At 39.6% G+C, this 26,294-nt stretch overlaps 1 protein-coding gene across 1 annotated transcript in view; it reads right to left on the reverse strand.

The window, feature by feature from the left end:
* Positions 1-315: 315 nt before the first annotated feature.
* The window catches only part of NCAM2 (neural cell adhesion molecule 2), a 536,258-nt gene continuing 510,279 nt past the window's right edge, over positions 316-26,294 (reverse strand). The window contains exons 16-18 of the mRNA XM_039520366.1: positions 18,523-18,727; positions 14,196-14,315; positions 316-561 (exon numbers count right to left, since the gene is read on the reverse strand). Coding sequence (XP_039376300.1) covers positions 450-561; positions 14,196-14,315; positions 18,523-18,727 — 437 coding nt within the window. The 3' untranslated portion in view covers positions 316-449. The remainder of the gene's footprint in view (positions 562-14,195; positions 14,316-18,522; positions 18,728-26,294) is intronic.

Here is a 26,294-nt window from a genome sequence, read left to right on the forward strand (position 1 = left end):
GATTGATTTTTTCCCCTTCTCCTTTTAAAGGCCACCTAAATCTTTTACTCTATTACCAATGGAAACAAATACAGGCGTATATGGCACTTTCTTTCATGTGTTTAGCTTGCATTGTAGGATGTGGAGCTATTTGTTGTATTGTCTGTGGCTGGGGGTAGCTTGGTAAAAGTGGTTTTATAAATAGATCACCTTTGTAATATAATAAATTACAGTACTTTTTCTGCAGATTCAAATTGATACCAAGGGACTGTGGTCAGCCAGGACTACATACTAAAACATTAACAAAACAAAATAGAGAGGTACTGTAGACAGAAGTTGTTTGATCATATGTACACGTGTACTAACTATTCCAAGCTTAAATTGCCCAAGAAATTAAGGTCAGCTGTAGAGTTTTGGTCACGGGGTTACTCCAATCCAAATACTTTTTTTGGACAGCTGTAGTCATCTTTTTATGCTTTGCTATCATCTTCTTTTGACTGGATGATGTCATTAGAAACTTTGATTTCTATAGTTTCTGGATTTAAAGCTTCTTTCCCATTTTCTTCTTTTAGTGGCAGTTTCCTGTGAGAAATGAGAAAAAGCCATGATTTACTTAAAATAATGCACCAAACTGTTTTTTAAAGAACAGTTATTTCTGTTATATGTATAGTTATATACATATAAAGAACTATATTATAAGCACCAAACTCTTTTTTAAAGAAAATGTAAGTGCAGTATCCATTCATATAAAGTCTCTAAAGGCTAAATTGTGGAGTCTGCTCCCTGCAACATACTGCAATGCAGGTAGTTAGTGCAGGTTGGCACAGGCACTGACTTTACAATGTGCTCCCCCAGCTCTACCCCAGCCCCCGCTCCACTCCCTCCACCAAGGCCCCACCCCCTCCTCTTCCCACTCTGTCCTGCCCCAGCCCCACCTCTTCCACCCCATTCCGCTCCCTCCCCTGAGCGCATCGTGTCCTTGCACCTCTCCCTCCCCCCCAGAACCTCTTGTGTGCTGCAAAACAGCTGACTGCAGCAGGGAGGGAGGAGGAGGCACTGACTGGCAGGGCTCACCGGCAGGCAGGGGGCACTGGGGGGGAGGGTTCTGATAGGGGGGCTGCTGGTGGGTGCTCAGCACCCACCATTTTTTCCCCATGGGTGTTCCAGTCCCAGAGCACCCACAGAGTCAGCACCAATAGAGGTGGATAAAGGAGTGCCATGTGCACTGTTACTTCCCTGTGTGGTAGCCTGAGACGGGTATCAATCTGGTTCTGTACTCTTGGTGGATTAAGATATTCCTCATTAATCCAAACAAAGATTCAGAAACAAATTGTACACTTTTAAGAATATTGGGGTTTTTTACATGTATATAGAAATCTTTCATGCCCTTACATTCACAGAGTGAAATCCTGGACCCGCTGAAGTCAGGCTAATAAACAGGGACAAGTTTTTAAAGTGCTTGTACACAAATGCCAGAAGTCTAAATAATAAGATGGGTGAACTAGAGTGCCTTGTGATAAAGGAGGATATTGATATAATAGGCATCACAGAAACCTGGTGGACTGAGAGCAATCAATGGGACACAATCATTCCGGGGTACAAAATATATCGGAAGGACAGAACAGGCCGTGCAAGGGGAGGAGTGGCACTATATGTTAAAGAAAGTGTAGATTCAAATGAAGTAAAAATCTTAAGCGAATCCACAGGTTCCATAGAGTCTCTATGGATAGAAATTTCATGCTCTAGTAAAAATATAACAGTAGGGATCTATTATCGACCACCTGACCAGGACAGTAATAGTGATGATGAAATGCTAAGGGAAATTAGAGAGGCTATCAAAATTAAGAACCCAATAATAGTGGGGGATTTCAATTATCCCCATAGTGACTGGGAACATTTCACTTCAGGACGAAATGCAGAGATAAAATTTCTCGATACTTTAAATGACTGCTTCATGGAGCAGCTGGTACGGGAACGCGACTCTAGATTTAATCCTGAGTGGAGCACAGGAGCTGGTCCAAGAGGTAACTATAGCAGGACCGCTTGGAAATAGTGACCATAATACAATAGCATTCAACATCCCTGTGGTGGGAAGAACATCCCAACTGCCCAACACTGTGGCCTTTAATTTCAAGGGAACTATACAAAAATGAGGGGTTAGTTAGACAAAAGTTAAAAGGTACATTGACTAAAGTGAAATCCAAAGACACCATAATAGAGGCCCAACTTCAATGTATACCCCAAATTAAGAAAAACTGTAAAAGAACTAAAAGAGCCACCGTGGCTTAACCACCATGTAAAAGAAGCAGTGAAGATAAAAAGACTTCCTTTAAAAAGTGGAAGTCAAATCCTAGTGAGGCAAATAGAAAGGAGCACAAACGCTGCCAACTTAAGTGCAAGAGTGTAATAAGAAAAGCCAAAGAGGAGTTTGAAGAACGGCTAGCCAAAAACTCCAAAGGTAATAACAAAATGTTTTTACATCAGAAGCAGGAAGCCTGCTAAACAACCAGTGGGGCCCCTTGACGATGAAAATACAAAAGGAGCGCTTAAAGATGATAAAGTCATTGGAGAAACTAAATGGATTCTTTGCTTCAGTCTTCACGGCTGAGGATGTTAGGGAGATTCCCAAACCTGAGCTGGCTTTTGTAGGTGACAAATCTGAGGAACTGTCACAGATTGAAGTATCAGTAGAGGAGGTTTTGGAATTAATTGATAAACTCAACATTAACAAGTCACTGGACCAGATGGCATTCACCCAAGAGTTCTGAAAGAACTCAAATGTGAACTATTAACTAAGGTTTGTAACCTGTCCTTTAAATCCCAATGACTGGAAGTTAGCTAATGTAACGCCAATATTTAAAAAGGGCTCTAGGGGTGATCGCAATTACAGACCGGTAAGTCTAATGCAAATTAGTTGAAACAATAGTAACAAATAAAATTGTCAGACACATAGAAAAACATAAACTCTTGAGCAATAGTCAACATGGTTTCTGTAAAGGGAAATCGTGTCTTACTAATCTATTAGAGTTCTTTGAAGGGGTCAACAAACATGTGGACAAGGGGGATCCGGTGGACATAGTGTACTTAGATTTCCAGAAAGCCTTTGACAAGGTCCTCACCAAAGGCTCTTACGTAAATTAAGCTGTCATGGGATAAAGGAAAGGTCCTTTCATGGATTGAGAACTGGTTAAAGGACAGGGAACAAAGGGTAGGAATTAATGGTAAATTCTCAGAATGGAGAGGGGTAACTAGTGGTGTTCCCAAGGGTCAGTCCTAGGACCAATCCTATTCAATTTATTCATAAATGATCTGGAGAATAAACAGTGAGGGGGCAAAGTTTGCAGATGATACTAAACTACTCAAGATAGTTAAGACCAAAGCAGATTGTGAAGAACTTCAAAAAGATCTCACAAAACTAAGTGATTGGGCAACAAAATGGCAAATGAAATTTAATGTGGATAAATGTAAAGTAATGCACATTGGAAAAAATAACCCCAACTATACATACAACATGAGATCTTGGAGTTATCGTGGATAGTTCTCTGAAGATGTCCACGCAGTGTGCAGAGGCGGTCAAAAAGCAAACAGGATGTTAGGAATCATTAAAAGGGGATAGAGAATAAGACTGAGAATATATTATTGCCCTTATATAAATCCATGGTACGCCCACATCTCGAATACTGTGTACAGATGTGGTCTCCTCACCTCAAAAAAGATATTCTAGCACTAGAAAAGGTTCAGAAAAGAGCAACTAAAATGATTAGGGGTTTAAAGAGGGTCCCATATGAGGAAAGATTAAAGAGGCTAGGACTCTTCAGTTTGGAAAAGAGAAGACTAAGGGGGGACATGATAGAGGTATATAAAATCATGAGTGATGTGGAGAAAGTGGATAAGGAAAAGTTATTTACTTATTCCCATAATACAAGAACTAGGGGTCACCAAATGAAATTAATAGGCAGCAGGTTTAAAATAAATCAAAGGAAGTTCTTCTCAACTTGTGGAACTCCTTACCTGAGGAGGTTGTGAAGGCTAGGACTATAACAATGTTTAAAAGGGGACTGGATAAATTCATGGTGGCTAAGTCCATAAATGGCTGTTAGCCAGGATGGGTAAGAATGGTGTCCCTAGCCTCTGTCTGTCAGAGGATGGAGATGGATGGCAGGAGAGAGATCACTTGATCATTGCCTGTTAGGTTCACTCCCTCTGGGGTGCCTGGCATTGGCCACTGTCGGTAGACAGATACTGGGCTAGATGGACCTTTGGTCTGACCCGGTACGGCCTTTCTTATGTTCTTATGTTCTTATGAAGTCAATAGCAAAATTTGCATTGACTTCAGTAGGGTCAGGATTTCACTCATTGCAAGAAGAGAGCAAGTGTAAAAAGATCTGACAGACAAAGAGTTTATTTAGGAAGTTTCAGAAAATGGAAGGAAACACCAGAAAGCTGACAGAGGCCCTGAATCAGCAAAGCACTTAAGCATATGCTCACTGGGACCTAAACACATGCTTAAGTGCTTTGCTGAAAACGGGCAGACCTAGATCAAGTATTTTGCTGAATCAGGGCCTAAATCAAACTTGATTTTATAGAAGACTTAGATCTATCCTTGGGGAGTTGATCTTGTGACTGATAATGTATGTTATATTAGAAAGGGAAAGGGAAATTTCATCATTACAAGTCAGTTCATTATATCAAACTAGTTTTAATTAACAGTATCTCTCAGGATGACTGACTACTCAAATCTTCAAGCACAAAACACAAAGACATTGATCATCTTCACTTCTCCCATTGATGAAAGCTGTTTTTATTTGAAAGCTATGAATGTAGACCTTCAGGGTGGAATTTTCCAAAGCATTCACTGCTGACCTAACAATGCATTGGAGTTGCTTAACTACTAATTCCAATGGTATGAGAGTTAGGAAAATGCTAAACAATTTTTAAATTACTTTCCTTTATCTACAGAAAAGGCAGTAGACCAATCTCATCTTCAGTGCTCTTGGAAATAGTTTCTATTCCTATTGCCAATGGCTAGTTGTCAAAAATGCATGTGGTTTTCCCAAAATATTCCTGTAATAAAGATTACCAAGCATATTGGTTGCTAATCATGGTTCTGTTTTGAAGAATATTTTTAAATGGTGAACATGAGACATCTGATTTTATTCAAGAAAATTGCTAAATCCTTTAGTTTAGATTGCATTGTTCTAGGAGCATCTTCAAAGCCTGTCTGAAGAACCTATTAGGCAAAGTTTATAATCACAGTATCTAATATCAATAAAGACAAATTAATCCCCCAATCCCTGGTTTTATTAAATTTAGACTAGAAATGAACAAGGAAAAAACAATTTATCAAAAGATTAAAAAATGAACACAAACTACCTGAAATACAACAAAGACAGGACAAGAAGGAGATTTGTGAGTTTGAAGAAGAAGATATAAAATATTTTTGAGAGGCTGAAGGAAAGGAAATGCCTCAACACACAAGTGATTGGGCAACAGACAGATGGATTAGGTGAGATATTCAACAGAAACTGATTATGCACAAGTAGTAGACTTGGAGTATGTCACTAACAATTGCAAACTATTTCAAATAGAAAAGTTCCTGTGACCCCCATGAATGTAGGGAAATGAACTCAGATATCCATGTTTTTAAAGATCAGTCTGAGAAGATTATAGAATGGCTTTAATTACAAAGGAGAAAGAAAGAAACATAGAACGCCCGACAAATCCAAAGAATCTCTTCTTTGACTTCAACATCTTAACAAGCTTGTTTTTTTAGGTTTGATATATACCTTAAAAATCCACAACTCCAGTTGTAATCAATTTAATAAACAAATAAAATCTCACAAGATATTGACAATGTTTAATTTTATTTTAAGTGTATGCAATATTTTTTTTGGTTTGGAGTTTTCTTATACGCCTTAAATTACTTTCAAATGTTAATTTGTAGTTGCCAGAATTAATATTTTTCCCATTTGAATTCAAATGCTTTTACTTGAATTAACTTGAGACTGAAAAGTACAAAGCAATCATTAACTTTTTCTTAGGCTTGCAACCTATTGTAATGACAAAAAGACTATCACGGCTATCTGTAATAGTTTTTCAGTTTCCTAAGGTAACTAAGTAATGCTACCTGCGTAACAGTCATAAAAAGACTCATTTACTTCATTGGGCTTTGGATCAGGGCTTAACTGTGTAATTCCCAAGGTATTAATCATTTTCAACTATTTCAGGACTGTAATCCACGCATCACAAATGACCCGTTGGTATGACAAATTATATTAGAACTCTTCCAATATTATTAATATACAAAACATGGTCATGTTGCATGTGTTATTGCATTCATGTAAAAAAAACCTGAAGTACATTTCAGTTTCTACAAAGTAACTACAATTGTAACATTTAATTAGTTAGTTCTTGAATTAGAGAGAAGTTTGCTCTTGGTTATTTTTGAATATTTCAGAAAGCCTTTAAAAAGGTCCCTCACCAAAGGCTCTTAGGCAAAGTAAGCAGCCATGAGATAAGAGGAAAGGTCCTCTCATGGATCAGTAACTGGTTAAAAGATAGGAAACAAAGGGTAGGAATAAATGGTCAGTTTTCACAGTGTAGAGAGGTCTCCCGAAGATCTGTACTCGGACCTGTGCTGTTTAACAGAATCGTAAATGGTCTGGAAAATGGGTTCAACCGTGAGGTGGCAAAGTTTGCAGATGATACAAAATTGCTCAAGATAGTTAAGTCCAAAGCTAACTGTGAAGAGTTATAAAGAGGTCACACAAAACTGGATGACCGGGTAGCAAAATGGCAGAAGAAATTCAGTGATGATAAATGCTAAGTAATGCACATTGAAAAACATAAATAACAACAATAGCTACAGAAAGATGGTGTCTAAATTAGCTGTTATCATTCAAGAAAGATCTTGGAGTCATTGTAGATAGTTCTCTGAAAACACCCGTTCAATGTGTATTGGCAGTAAAAACTGCTAACAGAATGTTACGAACCATTAGGAATAGGATAGATAATAAGACAGTAAATATAATAATGCCACTATACAGATATATATACATGATATTGAATATTGCATGCAGTTCTGGTCACCTCATCTCAAAAAAGATATTAGAATTGGAAAAAAGTACAGATCAGGGCAACAAAAATTATTAGGGATATGGAACAGCTTCCCTATGAGGAGAGATTTCAAACAGTGGGACTGTTCAGCTTGGAAAAGAGACAACAAAGGGGGGATATGATAGAAGTCAATAAAATCATGATGGGTGCAGAGAAAGTTAATAAGGAAATGTTATTTACCCTTTCACATAACACAAAAACCAGGGGTAACCTGATGAAATTAATAGGCAGCAGGTTTAAAAGGAAGTACTTCTTCACACAACACACGGTCAACCTGTGGAACTCATTGCCATGGAATATTGTGAAAGCCAAAATTACAATTTGGTTTAAAAAAGAATTAGGTAAATTCATGGAGGCGAGGTTCATCAATGACTATTAGCCAAGATGCTCAGGAACGCAACCCCAAGCTCTGGGTATTCCCAATCCTCTGACTGCAAGAAGCTGGGACTAGACAACAGGTGATGTTTCACTCAGTAATTGCCCTGTTCTGTTCATTCCCTCTGAAATATCTGGTGCTGGTCACTGTCAGAAGACATGATACTGGGTTAGCTGGATCATTGGTTTGACCTAGTATGGCCATTGTTATTTCTTTATCCTGGTGGGGCATAACTGAACTAAGAGTCATATGTGGTCTATTTTCAATCCCAAGCCTATTCAAATACCATGGCTTAATAACTTTTCATATGACTGATGACAATACTAGCTCGCAAAGACATATGATTGTGTGTGGAAGTAAGTAGTTCCTTGCATTATTAGTGAGAGAGGTCAACCTTGGCACAACTCCAGAATCAACCAATGGAACACAGTGCAACTTGGTTTTTACTGCTGGTATCACATATTAAATTCAATAAATCTGATCTCAAATCCCATGAAGATATCAGGATCTGCAATATCCAAGGCAAAGGGTGTCTCAATGCTAACTGTGCTCAAACCTTTCTTATCCCTCTCACTGTGTACAAAGTAGTCTGCAAAATTTTAATTTCAGCTTGGTTTAATATTCAATTATGATTTCTTTTGGAGATGACAAATTACATCTTTATAATCTTTGGAAAAAATGGTTTCAAGACAGAATGAAACTAGGTTGTGATTCCCCTACACCCAGTCAAAAATTGTGAAGCATTTGCCCTGCATACTTATATTAAGATCATTCACCAGAAAACATATCTGCCAAGTACTCTGGCTTCGACAACTAGCTTTTGTCCTTCTGTAAAGTGATTTAACTAGAACAAGACTTTGATTCCAGCTCAAACTCTATTTCCAACACTTTCTTCTTTGATAACCAGGGTACTTGTGTATAGAGAAGAGTGTAATCTGAGCCTCCTCTATCACTATACACTAGACTTTGAATTGCCTAGCACAGGGATTGGCAACCTCTGGCACGCGACTCGCCGCTTGTGGGAGCCGTGATTGGCCGAAACTGCGGGCACGGTAGATAAACAAACTGGCCCGGCCTGCCAGGGGGCTTACCCTGGCGAGTCGCGTGCCAGAGGTTGCCAACCCCTGGCCTAGCATTAAACACTTTTATCCTGGACCCCACAATGATTGCTTTGTGCTGGTCTGTAATCACAAAGTGGTTGGAAAGCCTGATTAGCTGACTACCTGAGGATTAGGAAATACCCAGTTAGCATAGGGCTGGTGCATATTTCATGTGCACTGGCTCTTTACTGAGATAACTATTTACCAGGATATTGTAACTGCAGCTAGCATTATAGCCATAACGGACTGAGTTCCAGGTGGTTCCTCCAAACTCTTTTCTGCAACCTGGGCTCCTTCCTTCAGTTTCCATGTAGGTTGCTACATCTTTTTCTTTAAGATTTGTTGTTGGCTTTTGTGCAAGCATGTGCTGACTTGCTTGGACCAGAGGTTATTAGTGCAGAACCCACCATAGGGACATGTCCTTTACTGCCAGTCCATTGCAGCCTGTTAGGCTTCGTAGTCCTTTAAGTTGTCTGGTTTTCAAACAAGTCTCCCACTGGTTTGCGTTACTGCTGTTGGCAGGGGACTTGCTTCCACCCTGAAGCTGCCTGCATTCTGTTGGATTGTGTCCTGTTGGTCCTGTTATTCATATAACTCAATTCTTGTGACTCTCCTGCATGAAGTGAGCTGATGGCTGAGGCTCTTCTATATATACTTTTTGTCCTGGCTGTGGCCAGGCCTCTCTCTGGATGTGCTGGCTGTCTGATGCTACTCTGCAATTATCATCGGTTTTGGCTCCATCACTGTCCTGAGTCTGTAGCTACCACATATGATTGGTGTCCCACTGTAGTCTGGACTGTTGCCTTGTGCTATTACTTTGAGTGGCTATTTGATGGTTGGACCCAGACCTGCTCATCTGTGCATAGTGGTTTCAGGTCCTAGGCACCTTTGTAGTAGCCGGCTGCCTGCTTAGCTTATCATTCTGTTAACTGCTTCAGTGTACTATGATTGTTCCTCCAGCAGGGCACCCCCGCACTGGAAGTGGAGTCTTGATTCTCCAACCCATCAGCATCTGTGCTTGGCTATTATGTAGTCCCTGGGAGTGTGTATTTCAATGATCCAACATCGCCAGGTATGGATCCCTTCCTGCCTCTTTGCCTTTGCTATCAGGCTGTCTTTTTTGCTGACTCTGCTTTCCTACTGGTTTGTGGGTACTCAGGGGGAAGACCTCTTGTGCTCAAATTCCCATCTGATGCTGAATCATTTGAGTTCTGCTGCATTATAGGACATTGTGCCTGGGCCGAGTGTGAGGTATGCACTACCTTACAAAATGCACCTTTCAGATTTCTAGTCCTCCCGACAGTCCATTTCTCAGAAACTGGAGTAATAATCTCAAACAATTTTGCTTCACAGTTTCATTCTGTCTGGGATCAGAGTACTCAAGACACCTTTATCAGCTGTCTCAGTGTTTCATGCATTATTCTTTGCAGCAATGGGCTTGTTTAGATCAGTGGCTTTCAACCTTTCCAGACTATTGTACCCCTTTCAAGAGTCTGATTGGTCTTGTGTACCTCCGAGTTTCACCTCACTGAAATACTTACAAAATCAGACATAGAAATACAAAGTTGTCACAGTACACTGTTACGGAAAAGTTGCTGACTTTCTCATTTTACTATATAATTATAAAATAAACTAATTGGAATATAAATATTGTACTTACATTTCAATGTATGGTATATAGAGAAGTACAAATAAACAATTGTCTATGAAATTTTAGTTTGTACTGACTTTGCTAGTGCTTTTTATGTAGCCTGTTGTAAAACTAGGCAAATATCTAGATGAGTTGTATACCCCCTGGAAGAGCACTGTGTACCCCAGGGGTACATATACCCCTGGTTTAGAACCACTAGTCTAGATGGAGAGTTAGTGAACAGCAAGCGAGGGTACAAATCTACAGTGCACTAGCTGGCTGTGTGGACCCTGGTACCACACACTGAAAGTTCCCTAGTGTGATTTGATCTACTCCTGTTTGAGATCTGTCCTGTTTGATCTAGTCCTGTTTGAGGCAGGTCTAGACCAAAGCACAGTACGGAACTTTTACTTTGCAATAACAGGATTGACACGGTCAGTCAGTGTGCAGCTTACTGTGTGCTAACTCTCCATCCTTCTCCTCCCCACCCCCTGCAATGAGAAAGTAAAAAAGCTTTACCTTCATTTCTCATCTTTGTCCCCCATGGTCAGCTCTGTATAAAGACAATTCCTGCTGCAACTTGCTTATGCATGTCTGGCCTGAGTTTCTCCACGCTGCCTGTTAGCTCTATTTCTAAGCACTGCATTGTTTACCTGCCAATCCCTCTCTTACTTGCTGTGGCTCTCATTAGACTGGCTGCCACCATGTTTCACACATCATGTGCTGTGTAATATATGAGAGGAATCCATGTTTCTACAACTAAACAGCTCTTTATAAAGGGAACTATTTACAGAGATATTGCACCTGCAGCTAGCATCCTAGCCATGGGCACGGACTGACTTCTGGCTCCCCTTCCAAACTATTCCTTCCTGCAATATGTGCTCCTCCCTCTAAGTTCCAGGCAGGTTGATACAGTGCAGCTGGATCTATGCCAGTCCCTTGAACCTCACCTTTTGTGTAGGAGATAATGGTAAGAGGACAGGGCTGTGCCTAGAGTGTCCCTTTGCTACAGCTATTCCAGGCTACCAAATGACCCACTGGGGGTCATTGCAGCCAGAGGAGGTTAGAGCTTCCTTACGGGTGCTCTAACTTGGGCCGGAGACCAAACCAGCTCCCAATCAACCCCAGGCTCGGGGATGAGCATGAAGTAATCTTTGACTCTTTCACATTATGTTTTGTGCAGAGTGCAGCTCAGCTGGGCTCAAAGATCTAGTCAAACAATTTTTACTGTAGTCTTCAGATGTTCTTGCAATTTGGCTCTTCTGTCATTAATGGCTGCTAGTACGCCTCAGTATACTAAGCCTATATGACTGGTTTTGTGTAACGGTATGTACTCTCCACATTAGTTTACACTGTCAGCATATCGTTGATGAAGTCTCATCAATTGTGTTCTATCTTAAGCATTTCTATAATGCTCATCACAGTAATACTCTACAACTGCAGTAATATTATATAGTTACACAGTTAACGCCATAACACGATTCAGGAACACAGAATTATCCAGTGATAAATTCTGCTGCAGTTGTTTTGTATTGAAAGCTTTTCACTGATGTATTCCCAACAGAAACTGACTATCTAGATAGGTATGGGTTTTCTATAGCGCTCCTCACTGTAGTATCTCAGCTCTTCCCAAAAATTAAATCTGTATTGCAGTGGACGAAGAAAATAATATTGCTGGATATATCAGTTAAGTTATCCAGCTGAATGCCAAGTATACACTCTTTTTATAGCTGGCCTATTAACTGAAGCTTGAACTCTTCAGACACATGTTATTTAAAAAAGAAACATACATTAATTCTCATTAGAATCACCTAGCATTTCCCCACAAACATCAGTGGCAGTCAGTAGCACCGGATCTTCCCTGATTGTGTAGGGACTCTTTACATTTTGCAGTTCTACGTGATGACAAGTAAGAAGCCTTTTCTGTATTTTCAGAAACAGACAGCGACTAAGAACTTGGTTTCCTTTACAAAAGTTATTTTATTTTCTTTAGAAATATTCAGTTTGCTGGTTTTTGTCTCCACACCATTTACTATTTAAGGGTCTTTGCACAGCAGTGAGAGATTTTTTTGCTTTCATTCACCCAAAGATCACAGAGGGTTTGGCTCAGCCTCTTCTTCCATAAATATAGATCCATCTTTGAGACTCACAGGCCATTACTTTCTGGATGAATGTCTTTAGTAATTGATCTGTCTTCCTTAGATTCACATGGTTAGGGCCCCAGTACCAGTAATTATGCTGCCATTATAGCTATTTAAATATCAGTCAATTTTCACAAGTAAACCCAATCTTCAAGAGAAGAAAAAGATATGCACATCACAAATACTCATCACAATGAAAACTCAGTGGCTGACTTTGAATAGTGTCACACTCATTTGTGATCTACCATAAAACAAGTCACACACTCTACACACATCTTGAACAGATTATTTAAAATGGCAATAGCAACAGTGCTGCTCCACTGAATTTGCACTATTGGCTATAATAGGTAGAACAGAGGCCAGAATCTGGTGCCCATCAGAATTCAGACTTTTGGATTCTATGGAGCCAATGGCTCTTCCCCCCTGTAATGGGGCAACTGCCTCCAGAGAACCTCCTGCTGGCAAAGCATAGCTCTGCAATGCCCTGCCTCAATTTCCCCATCTGGGATGGGCCCCTTAAAGAGCTCCATACAATCCAGAAGGTATGAGACAAAAGTCCCCTGCTGAAGTTCTACTTTATATGACTTTAAATACATTCTGCCCAGACTCCAGCTGGGCCCAGCCCCTCCTCCCTAAGGGACAGTCTTGTCCTGCTCTCTGAACAACTGGAGAAGATGCAAGGCCTGTCTGTACCTTCTCCCTGCTCCAGCCTCTGACTCTCACTAAAGCTCCTCACTCTCCTCTCTCTTTGAGTCAGGAGCCCATTAATCTTCTTCCCTGGAGCTGGGTTCAGTCTCTTTCCTGGAATTAGGAGTCCCTAGTCCTCATCCCCAGAGGTAGCGTATAATCAAACAGACCTTTTTACTTCCGTCAGGAGCCATTCTTACCCCTGCAGCACTCACTGCTCTTCTCCAGGCAGCTACAACTCCCCAGGCTTTTGTTCTGCCTAACACTCCTAGCTCAAATATTAGGCTCGTACTCCAGGTGCCTTCCCTAGAGACTACACCATGTGTCTCTCTATTCCTCCCTTACATCCCCAGACCTGGTCTGACTTAATTAACTCATTCATTGCTACCCATCTGGGGAACTGAGCGGATCTTGGAACAGGTGCACTGAGGCCCCATTTTCCCTTCAAATGGCCAGCAACCCTGGGACATCCACTTGATTCTTGAACCCACCACAGACTGTGAGGTCCTTGTACCCATCCTGGAAAGCTCCTTCAGCTGCTTTTAAGCATGCAGCTTCCAGCAATAGAGCTGAGGGGTGGGAAGTGAGCAACTCAGCAGAGGAGCCAGTATCTGAGCACAGTTCCACCAAATGGCCTTGCACAGACATCTGGGCTCCGAGTTACACAACTGTAGAGTATGTGTGGGGTGGGATGATGGGGATAACCTACGTTCACAGAGGGCACAGAAGCAGCATTAGGATGAAGCTTGGGCAGGACAGCATTCATTTGGAGTGTATCTCTAGGACCACTGGGCAACAGGAAACGGAATGTGGCATGCATTTTTCCTAGTTCTTTCCACCCTCAATGCCAGAAGCAATGAAAAGAAAGGCAGGGGTCTGAAATTACCACTGCCCCCTCCCATCTCACAGCAGCAGGGAAGGGCTGGGCAATCCACAACTTATGTTGTGCTGTGGGTTAGGCAAGTGATTGGTAAAGGGATGGAGATGCTCACTCCTTCCTGAAATTGTCGCTGCTAGAAAAAAATACACTTATAAACAGAGCGTACCGGCATATCCCACAATGCTTCTCTGCTACTTTTTTTTCTTGCACACAGCTGAAAGTCTGCTCATTCTAATCAGGCAGTGCATAGTTATTGAAAAGCTGTTAGAAATACCAGGCTACATACTCAGGTTCTGTGAGTGGTGTTGTTTCATTTGGCTCATTTACTGGACTCCCGTCTTCATGATTGGTAATTCTTTCATCCTCTGTTCTCATTTCCACTATTGGCTCTTTTGATCCATCTTTCCTAAAAAATATTAAAAGAGTCTTAACCTCCATCATTATGGTATCAGAATACATTACGCTTTATTAATTACCATGATCCCTCCTTTCAGAAAGTCACTAAAGAAACAGCAAAACCAATTACCAATGATTAACACTGGAATGCATTCAACAGTTTTGCTCCTGATTTCTTACAACCTTCAAAGCATTCAGTCACTGCGGCTGCTTATCTGGCCTAAAAGCATGTATGCGTACCATAAAATCTCAAAAGACCATTTGTTTATGAGTACATAATAAATGGACAGCTTCTCGCTGGCAAAAACCTTTTACTGACCTCGGCAGAAGCAATAAGTAAATCATAGGGCTTGATTGTTATTTGCACTATGGCCCCTTTACAACACTCTGGCAGGGTACTGAGCCTTAAAGTGGGTATAAATATAAAGCTATGGGCATTTTATGGCTTCTCGCCACTGCTGTAGCAATGTAAAGAAGGCTTAGTGCAAAATGAAAATCTGGCCCTTACTCATCAGACCTGAATAGCTCCCACCAAACATTTAAATCATCTTGAAATATATATATATATTCTATCTCACACTTCCCCTGTTTATGAACAGATGAAGACTCGCCACCCTTAAACTACTGATTTTTTTCCCCCATTAAATCAGACAATGAATTCTAAGCAATTTGTGAGCAGGGGTGGTTGCTCGATCTGCACTCTAACAGTATCCAGTACAACGTGGCTCCAATCTGGGCCAGAGCATTGAATCGCTACAGCAATACAGAGAATAATGCTAATTAGTAACTACATCTCTACCTCAATATAACACAACCCGATATAACATGAATTCGGATATAATGCAGTAAAGCAGTGCTTCGGGGGGGCACTCCGGCTGCACACTCTGGTGTATCAAAGCAAGTTCAATATAACGCGTTTTCACCTATAATGTGGTAAGATTTTTTGGCTCCCGAGGACAGTGTTATATCGAGGTAGAGGTATAATACAATTTTCTATGTTAGAAGCGCAAATCATTGTGTACCCAAAAATGTTGTGATCTTCCAATACAGGAAGAACAAACAAACATCCCTTTCCTCTCCTTGACATGACATACTGAATCAGGTTTCTAGGAACCAGGAGCGGCTCTATGTTTTTTACCTCCCCAAGCACAGCAGGCAGGCGGCTTTTGGCGGCACGCCTGCGGGAGGTCCGCTGGTCACGCGGATTCGGCATCTCCGTCACCGAATTGCCACCAAAGCCGCAGGACTGGCGGACCTCCTGCAGGCACACTGCCGAAAGCCACTTGCCTGCCACCCTCACAGTGACCAGCAGGCCGCTCCCCGTGGCTTGCTGCCCCAGGCACACGCTTGCTGCGCTGGTGCCTGGAGCCGCCCCTGCTAGGAACTGTAATAATTTGAATGAGGAAAACCCAGGACAACTGACATATAGGTGGGCAATCCCTCATCTTTAGCAATCTGATTTCTAGACTTGTTGCAGTCCAGAAATCAGCCTGGTTGCTAGCTCCCTGAGCTTAGCCTGGGTCCCATGACAAGGGATATGTCTTAGCTTACCTCGTGTCTTATATTTCTATATTGTTGCCAAAAATATAATTTTACACAGAGACTTTACAAATGCTCTTATCTATCTATCTGCAAGATGGATAGAGAGTTCTAACTAACACTTAGTGACTAGATATTCTCAGAAAAAGTCCTTCTTTCCTACCAGCTATGCAGACTGCTAGAGAGACAGGTAATGGGAGTATAGAAAATGTGTAGACCATATTGACCAGCTAAGGATCTCTGTGTTACAATAATACTCAGCAGCCCTTTGCATTCTGTAAAAATGATGCTTAACCAGTGTTCATATACTTGTGAAAATGACATTCAATTTGCAATGCATTTAAATTAATCAAACATTTATTTTTTAAGGCATCAACTGGAAGTGATCAATTTAGGAAACATTTGAGTGCTAATTAGGAGCTAGCTAACTGCCACCCTTTTCATATAGGCACACGTTAGAATGAGGCCTACTTCAAGTATGTGGAACAATTATGGATCATAATGAGATTGATGAAGGGTCTTATAATTTCTACTGATTTTATCCTATATATTTAGAATCTTATTCCCAATGAAAATTTTTATATATCCAAATCCTAGAAAATATGATTTTATTAGAGAGCAGAATGCATGTAGAATGTGCTCTTCATTTATAAAGAAACAATGTATATACACTATGCAGAAAAAATACTAGTTGCAGGAAACACCTTACTTTAGTTCTATCTTAGTTGACTTGTAAATTCTGCAAGGCCTATATTTCTACAACCAGGACATATAGAACATAGTTCTTGGCAATACATTTCTCAGAAATCAAACGTAATTTAAAAAAATACCTGCCCCACTGAAAAACTATGCAAACATCCAATGTCTTATTTTAAGATGCTTAGTTGATGTGAAATAAATGGAAATTGAGACTGCTCAGTATTGTCTGGAAATTTTAGATTGTCCTGCATTACACTATATATGATGTGCTGAAATGTGCTGAAATAAGAATGTAGGACTGGGATCGTAAGACAACAAGACAAGATTTGCATCTCACAAGACCATTCCAAGAAAAAAAATTGTAAATAAATAAGACATCACGCCTACCAGAAAAGAGTCTTGAAGAAATCCTAGCAGAAATCTCGTTTATATGGGCTTATTGGTCAGCTTTGTATTTTCTGGAAGCTGCATATTGTTGGTAAATCAGATATTGACTGATCAAAATGAATCTGGATTTGCTACTTAGATATAAAATGCTTATCAGTGACATTTGAAATTTCATCACATTAAGGTCCTGATTCAGGAAATTACCTAAGCACATACTTAAATCCATCCCCATTTAGCCAAGTACTTATCCCCAAGCCTAAGAGCTTTGCTGAATAGGGATGAATTGCTAAATCAGAGCTCTGTTCTGTCTTTAGATGTTCTATCTATTGAATCTGAAGATTTGGTGTTATTCATAGAAAAAGCGATGCTATTACTGTCTCTTATTGTAAGCCACATAAAGATAGTATACTTGTAGAATTTGTTACATGTCTACTCAATTCTGCTAGGTGGACATGGATGAGAAGAAATGTTTTCAGATCTAAAATTCAAGGGAGGAAAACATTTTAAAAATGGGAGGAGGGTAAGTTATGGGTATTATCTCTTTCAAATGCTTTGGAAACTGTAAAAATTGGTATCAGAGGGGTAGCCGTGTTAGTCTGGATCTGTAAAAGCAGCAGCGTCCTGTGGCACCTTATAAACTAACAGACATATTGGAGCATGAGCTTTCGTGGGTGAATACCCAATTCGTTGGATGCATCAAAAATTGGGAACACAAAGTAACCTTGACTTATATGACCAGGACATACATGGATGACTTCCATAGCTTTCATGGATCTCTCAGCATTTAAGGACATTTCCTTCCACATAAATGAACTGTTCCTTCATATACCTCCAATTAATATGCCTCCCCCCCCCGCGGCATGTGTTTTTTTCTTAATCACTTATTTTATTTTAGCAAGTATTTGCAGTAGCCATTACAGTAAAATCCCACTTTGTATTAATTTATAGTTCCACTGTATCCTTCTTATAACATCTAACCTTTTTCCTTTCTATTTTTTTAAAATGACCACAAAAGGCTTAATGTCAAATGTCAGTGGTAGCAGCTGTTCAGCTTGTCTAGAATTAGTTATACTTGTTAAGATAGAATGTTGCTTCACATATTTCGCAACAAGCCAGTGTGCCCTTGTCTCTTTTCCTGGGGCTATTCATTGGCATCAATATTGTAGGATGTACAGGAGTCATAATTTTGGCATCACAGATCACTGCATTAGGAACTCCAGGACGAGCAGAGTGTGTGTGGAACTACAATGGCTCTATCATCTGTTCCCATGTGTTCCTGTGCATATTAATCACTCAGGAACACTGTCCCTCTTATGGCAGACTAGTTTAAATAGCCAAAACAGGGGCTCTTAAAATCCTTTTAAAAAGCAACATTTGCCATCAGTTACCATACATTTGATATACCACCATTGTTGCCTTACAGTGCAAACATCAGGATAACATAAAGATTCATTGATTGTGCCATGTAGTAGAAATAACTTGTGAAGCATGACTTTTGTCATATCGCAAACTTAACACAGGTAATATACATGTGTTGAACAGACAACATTTTTGTTTTAAGCATTTTCCCGAGATATATTATTGATACTCACAGGTATGCAGCTTTTCCTTCCTCTAGTTCTTTACTCTTTCCACTAGAGCCACTCTTTTTCCCACAAATTCTCCTAGTGATGCACATTAGCAATCCACATTGCCGTACAAAGAAGCAGCTGACGTCAGTCACAACAAGGATTAACAAAAGGGCTGCTACTCCTAGGCCAATGACTGCACCGAGCCCAAGGCCATTAAAAAGGGTATCTTAAAAACAAAGAAAAGATTAGATTTTGTAAATAAAGTCTCTATCTGAAAATAACATTTTTTCCCAACAATTTAAGGAAGTCTTGGACTAAAAAGGAAACCCCAGTCTCACAAAGGAATCAATTTTAAATCAATGCAACTAATCAGGCACCTAAACTTAAGCATGCACATAAGTTGCTGCAGGAGCATGGTCCTAAATATATAATTGCTTTAGTTTATAATGTTTTCCTGTGAACCAAATTCTACACATGTGTAACTCCCTTGACTTAATGTGGAGTTGCCACTCCCCTTGACTTAAAGTGGAGTTGCCTATGTGCAAATGAAAGTAAAGATTAGAAGTTTAGAGGATTAAAAAGTTTAGCCCCAAAATATAGATGATTTTGAGATTATGTTCAGGTGTTTGAGAACATGCTTAGCTGAAAAATAAAGAAGCTTTTTAGAACATGTGTTATCTAACTGATAATTCATTATATCATATAATTCCACAACACCGAGGAATCACAATGTTAACATGGAAACACATTTTAAACATTATACAAAACTCAATCTTTAAACTGAACATTTAATAAAACACATACATTGCAAAGTTACTTAAATAGGATTATTTTACATTGAGGAGGAGGCTTCAAAACCTGTATTTTGCCCTTAAAAATCCAGATTTGAATTAAAATGGAAAGAAATGTGTTAAAAGAAGTAAACATGGGCCCTAATCCTGCAAACAATTACATACATGAGTAGCCTAAGAGAAGTCAATAGGACTACTCGTATGAGAAAAGGTATGTATGGTCTTAAATATTTGCAGGATCAGGGCCTTGTCTTGTTCTTACCTGCACCTTAAAAAAAACACTTTTAAAATAATAATTGTGAAAAAAGTATTTTGCATTGGATCTGCCTATATTCTAGAATCCAAGGCAAAGCTAATTTCTGGATGTACACATCTCTGGAGAATGGTTTTTTAATGGAAATGCAGGATACATTGAATTTTAGACTAAAACCTACCAGTTGGTGGGGTGGGGGGGGCAGGGGGGACGGACAGGTTTAGGAAGCTCATAATGAAAGTTTTATCTGTGTATGGAAGAGGAATTGTGTCTGACCTCTGAGGTTGGAAAACACCTCCACAATAGCTCACAACATGAGGGCTAAGGGATCTAGAACAAAAAATGGGTAGGGGTATTCTAGACAGTGACAGAATCCATACATAGACTGACTATTGCTATGCTTCTCATGATAGAATCCGTGAGTAAATTACACAAGGGAGTCTACATAGCACACAGCAGTGTGTTGTTGCTTGCTATCTTGCCTAGCGATGATGTTCCAGATATCCAGTCAGCAAAGTACTGGTACCCTCCCAGCTGCTAGACTAAGGGCAGGATTTTGTACAACAGTAGTATAAACAAGTGCTGCGATGACAGAGAGCAAAATGTATAATCACAAACTGGCAAAGATTTTGACAGTGCTTTTAACTTTCTCTCTCCACTCCTCTACCCCCACCAGCACTGCCAATATACTTTGGACCAATTTTAGTTAAAGCACATAATTTTTAGATGGATTTTTATTTTTTGCTTAATTAAATTCCTTAACTAAAATACAATATATCTGGCCTTTATAATAAGTTGATGTTGCTTGTATATACTAAATCAATGCATAATTTTAACACGAATATATGCTTCATTAATGTATGTTATGGAGCTCTAAAAAGGAAAAGTGGAAACTCCTGTTTTAAAGGGAGCTGGGTTTTTCTAATTCTGTTGCAATCAATGTCATGCCATTTTGTATGGGTTATTTTATTATAACACCATTATTTAGAAGTTTATCATGTAATAAAACAGAATTCAGTATTTTTCCCTTTGAAGTCTTTTCCCAAAAAAGCTTAACATATAAAGGAAAACACTAGATAACAGCTACACTGCATAGCCCCAGTGAAAATAATGCATCATTTATGCAATGTCCCTGCCAGCAGTCTTGGAATCCTGACATTTGAGATGAATTAGTTTATTTATTTTTGATGTAAAATTTCCAAGTTAAATGTTGCCAAGCGTGACTTCTGATACCTGAACACATTAGATAAAGACTGACATGCCCTGACTTACAGTACCCCTGTAAATCTGAAATGCTATACAGCCAATGGGTAACTTACATACAAATATATTTTGAATTAATAATTTAATCCAGATTGTCAAAAAGACTGAAAATATAGATGTTAATAGTAATGAAACCAGCAGAGTCCTATAGAATGTAATGAGGTTCTAGAGAAATGCCTCTAAATACATACAGAATTTAATATTAAAAGAGATCATTTCTAAACAGTTTTGAACCATCCTATAGAATTTTGTTGAGCAGAAATTGTGCCCTATAACAAACAAACAAATATCCACCCATCTCTGGAAAGAGTCTCATTTTATAGGTCTTTTTCATAAGGAGCTAAAACTCCCACACAACTTTATTTTTAAATCTCAACTAAGTATCATTATTCTGTCAACAGAGGATAATGTGTGTCAAACTCTCAGCCAGCAAGAAAAGCAGGCACCTAGTGATTGAGGAGGCTGCATAATTAATTCTTCCTGATCACAAAAACCCAGCCCTCTGAGGGAAATGCCTATTACAGCAGCATTGGTGTCTTGCACAAGGAGATTCTGGCAATTGTTTATGATTCAGGATTGGCTGAGACATCTTCTGAGTAATTAATATTTGACTGATGTATATTTGTCTCCCTCTTTATGTTAGAGAAGTTTCCCTTTCATTTTCAGCTGCCTCTTCCCTCCCCCCATTTGAATGTTTGTAAGTAAATTATGCAAATACAAAGGATCTGAATAGGTACGTATGCAGGGGAATGAAAGATACTGTACATTAATCAATGTATCACTGCAGTCTCATCTGATATCAACAGTTTTCAGAAAAAGATCCATGCTGAAATCAAGTTCTTTTTTTTTTAATGACTATGTCCTGAATCTCCTGGAAGGAGCGTCTTCGTTCCCGTGTACCTACAGAACAGCACAGCAGAATCAATAACTAATGTAGTTGACTATTGGCAGGGATGGGGAACATGTTACATGCCTGACTGCAGTACATGGTTCCAAGAGCAGTGTTTTGGCATAAGGTGTTGGTTGGAAGATATGGCCAAGATCCAATCTTCTACATGTATAATTGTTAGAACAAGGCACACATTGCTTAGTTTTAGAGGGACAGTGAGATGTACCCACAACATGGCACCTACTGGAGCCATCATATGCTCCATTAGCAAGATGGCTCAAGGACAAACCACATGGCCAGTAGCAGGCTGCGACCCCACTGCTTTACTCTTACTGTGAGCTCGTACAGCACCCTGCACAATGGGGCTCAGACCTCAGTTGGGGCCCACAGGTGCTACCACAATATTACTGCTACTGCTAACAAGAACATTTCTATCGCACTCAGTATTTCCTATTTCAGAACTGAAATAATTAATCCACGTAGCATACTATAGGTGCATTAGCACAAGAGAAGTTTACTATACTTGGGCTTTATAGCAACGATTATAAGCACACATATAGCTTTCTGAGATCTGAAAGTAATTAGTTCTTTCCTCTGGTTGCCTGCTAGGTCCTGCATATAAAACATAACTAAATGCTTAAAGCCTTTCTGACTTTATCTTAGATAACATGACTCCAGTATTTGCAGAACTCCTTTTACTATCCTATACTACAGAGGGATCACTGCAAATACTGAGGTCATGTTATTTAGTCATTGAAAGCAAAAGCACTGGTTTGCCAAATTAAATTTAAAAAGTAGATATGACAAACTAATGTAATGTTGGATTTAAATCAGAATCTCATACATTAATCCTGTCTTTCTATTATTTTTGTTCCTTTGCTCTGACACATATATGGGCTGTTTTCTGTTTGTTTTGCGTGCTTTGCTGCTTTATCTCGCTGAGAAAATAGACAATCACTTTGTACATTTTAGATTCTTGAAGCAAAGCCCTAGTTTAGTAACTTTTCAAGTTCACTTCAGTACAGGCTATTCATTCTGAGCTTTACATACTATTCATCAACAAGACTGAAAAACAAGAGTGTTGGTACAACATGTTATCCCAAACATCCTTCACTACATACATGACTGGAAGAAACCATGTACTGAAACAAGAAAAAAGCATGTTTTAAAATCTATGAAAAAAATGCTCCCTTTTTCTTCTTCTTCTTCTTCTTCATTATTTCCATATACCCATACTTTATTTGGGCTTGATAATCCATTTTTTACTTAAGAAAAACTCCCAGTAAAGTCAGTGAGCACTTAGGATGTGAAAGGCATTCAGGATCAAGCCCTTAGAATGCATCTACGTCTCAGGAGCAGACACTCTCATTATGGGTAAAATTCATTCAGCATATTATTTATTGTGATTGTTATATTTCCTTGCACAAATATCCTTTGGATAGGCAGCATTAACTCTAGCAGGGCTGTGATTCTGGGAAGCCCAGTACTGGCCTGTGCAAGGGAAGTGAAGGCTCCTTACTCTAGCCCCCTCTGAGTGGCTATAGAGGGGCTAGTCACTCCTGCCTTTCTGAAGCTGTGAAAAGTAGGTGCCGAATCACCTGAAATGAAAATGTGAAAAAGTCCATGAAATACTTCATAATTTGTCACCATTTTGTATAGCACTAATGTATCCCAGAATGCATCACTGCAGTTCTCTGAACTACTGTACTTTGTGATAGAATAGACCAAAATGTGTACGTGTTCATCATTTCATCATGAACTCAGTCTCCAATAGCAATTCTGGAAATACATCAGCCCTACTAGGAACATAGACTTGGACTGTGCTCCTGAGAGACTGAAGAGAACTTTCCAGACATGGATCTCCCTCAACCCATGCAAACACAGGCTGCACTTCACAGCCCCAACCAATTCCGGAACCCAAGAAGGCTCTGGGGACTGCTTGGGGGGAGGAGGAGGGGGAGAGGGTGCTGAAAGACCTGTTCAGTTGAAGGAGAAGTGACAGACCAAATCTGGGAGAAGAGATTCACATTCATTGTTCCCCTGCAGTTCATGAAACTTAGAGACAATACACTCGGTGGCAGCGTTATCTTTCTGTTTAACCCCTATGGCCCCAGAGCAGCCACAGCCAAAGAGAGTATCTAGTAGTGATGCTCCAATGGGAACCAAGAGCGAGGGGTGCTGCAACTCCCTCTGTGATGATTTCCGGATTCCAGCAGGATCCCCCAAGCTTAGGAGGCCAGCCTTGTAGTCTGCTCTGCGGGAACTGGGCAAGCCCACTCCCTTCCCCTCAATGGAACAATGAGGGGGAATCTGCATGAAATAATCCTCAAAGTAAGTTCATCCTCTCAAGTCTCTGCCAAATGATTTACTGCAGAAGACAATGATGTGGCCCATAAAATGTGGCAGACTCGTTCAGATCTAACTTCCATCTAGCCAAGTATCCTGACTCTGACAGTTGTCAGCACCAGATGCCTCAGAGAAAGGAAAATGAAACTCTGTAGGGAATAATTATGTTGTAACCTGTCTGCAGAATTTTCCTCTTCTGACCCATCTGTTAGTGTTCAGCTGATATCTTTAGGTACAAGGTTTGTTTTTTTTATAATCTAAAGTGCCTGTGGAGGTTAGCCTTCCACATATAAATCTCTAATACTTTTGTGAATCCATTAAGATCTTGGTCCCAGTGTTTCAACCTTGGCTGTTAGCTTCTCAATATATAAGAACCTAACTTTAGTTTGAAAAAATTTGGATTCAGCATTATCATGTAGCAATGAGTTCCATGGGTTAATTATGAATTGTATATGCTGTATTTCCATTCATTAGTTCAAAATTTGCTCCATACAGTAAATCTTTCTTGTTTTGTTTCCTCCTTGCCATTCCTTAGTTTCTCTTTGTTTTGAGCCTTTCCTTTCCTTCCCTCATTTCTGACCCCTGCTTTTCTGACTGCCTTCGACTTTCTCTCCCATTCATTCTATCTGAACTTTTCTTCCTCTTATTCCAGCAACTACGTGATCCCTCTTCTGTCCTTGGTTATCCTAATATCTGTGTCTTTTCTGCCCCTTTTATTCCTTCATGCAGACTTACTTTTATACTGGCATGTGAGGGTCTAATCCTTGCCCCAGTTGACAAATTTCCTCATTTTACTTCTGCACACCTGCCTCCCTGGTTTACCCTGAGGTTAGTGGCATCAACTCCACCAAAGTCTGAGGCTGGACTTGATGGTTGTGATGCCATATGTTTTTCATTATTGGTTTTCTAATACTGATGGACCCATTATCCTAGCCTGTCATTCCTTACTATGGACATTTGCAATAATGTAATGTTTATTCCTAAAAGTGCATCTATTTTTGCTGCTTATTTTTTTTACTGTTTTTGAAATATAGTTTAAGGATTTGATTTTTCAAAGGTCACCAGCACTAGTTTAACTCTGCTCCCATTGAAGTCAGTGGGACTTGGCATTAGCCTAACTCAGCTTCCATTGAAGTCAACAGGACACTTTTCACAATGTTCCATAATGTATTACATGGACTTAAAGTGCTAGCTGCCTTCTGTGATGCGCTACAATAGTCATATATTTTTACATTCTTTTTGTGCATGGCTTCCCTAGTATATTGCACACTTAATACACATCCTATTAATTCTATGTTAATTTGAGTGAATTGAGTCTGAACATATTCTTTGAAAGGTTTATTATATACCCATCTTTAGTAATCGAACCATAACTATACCTTTTAAAACACTGATCTAAAAAAAATCTATATTTGCCATGCGTTTTGATTGTCATTTGTCAAACCAATGCTGCTTTTAGTATAATATGCTTTTAATTGCACAGAATGTGGCATAAAGAATATGATATACATTAACGTCATGATAATGAAAGGAACTGCCAACTTCAAAAAAGCACCATGTGCATCTACTTCTTCAAATAAGTACTTATCAGAGGACACTAATTTATGAAACTTTCAGGATTTTAATAATAAAAGTGGTGCAAGTTCTTAAAATAAATGGTGGAAAGTTTTTGGCAATCTCTAAACTCTTCAATACTGAATTGTATTTTCAATGTCTAGTAATACTTTTGTTTAGCATCAGAGTAAAGCGTTTTAAATAAAGTAGGTGGAAGGGAAACAGAGGAATTTGGCAATTAATCCAGAACCTCCTCCTAAGTGGGGAGAAATGAGTGGAAATATTTAATTTTGTAGACTCGAATGAGTATTGATGGATTCCAAAATTTGTGCTTTATCCACCCCTGTAAGTAGTTACTTCAGGTATTCTGAAGGCTGCTTTCGCTTGAATATGCACACACAGCTGTACAAGCACAACTCATATACTGTCCTCTACATCCAGAACATAGACTCTATTGCCTGTCCACAAGGGGGACAGCATTCTTACATGTAAAACTTGTGTATTCAAATAGCTTTTGTGTGTGTAAATTCTATTGCTTGCATGTCCATGCATCACCCATGTATCATGCCTTCTGTAATAGAGCACAAAAAGTACACCTGCAGGTATTTATGTGCAAAAATTATACATACACAAGTGATACTTGAGACTCCCCCCATAGGAAACGCCACCTTTGCACTTACACGTATTTATTATTTTT

This window comes from Mauremys reevesii, linkage group 1 (assembly GCF_016161935.1).
Source record: "Mauremys reevesii isolate NIE-2019 linkage group 1, ASM1616193v1, whole genome shotgun sequence".
Lineage (NCBI taxonomy): Eukaryota > Metazoa > Chordata > Testudines > Geoemydidae > Mauremys > Mauremys reevesii.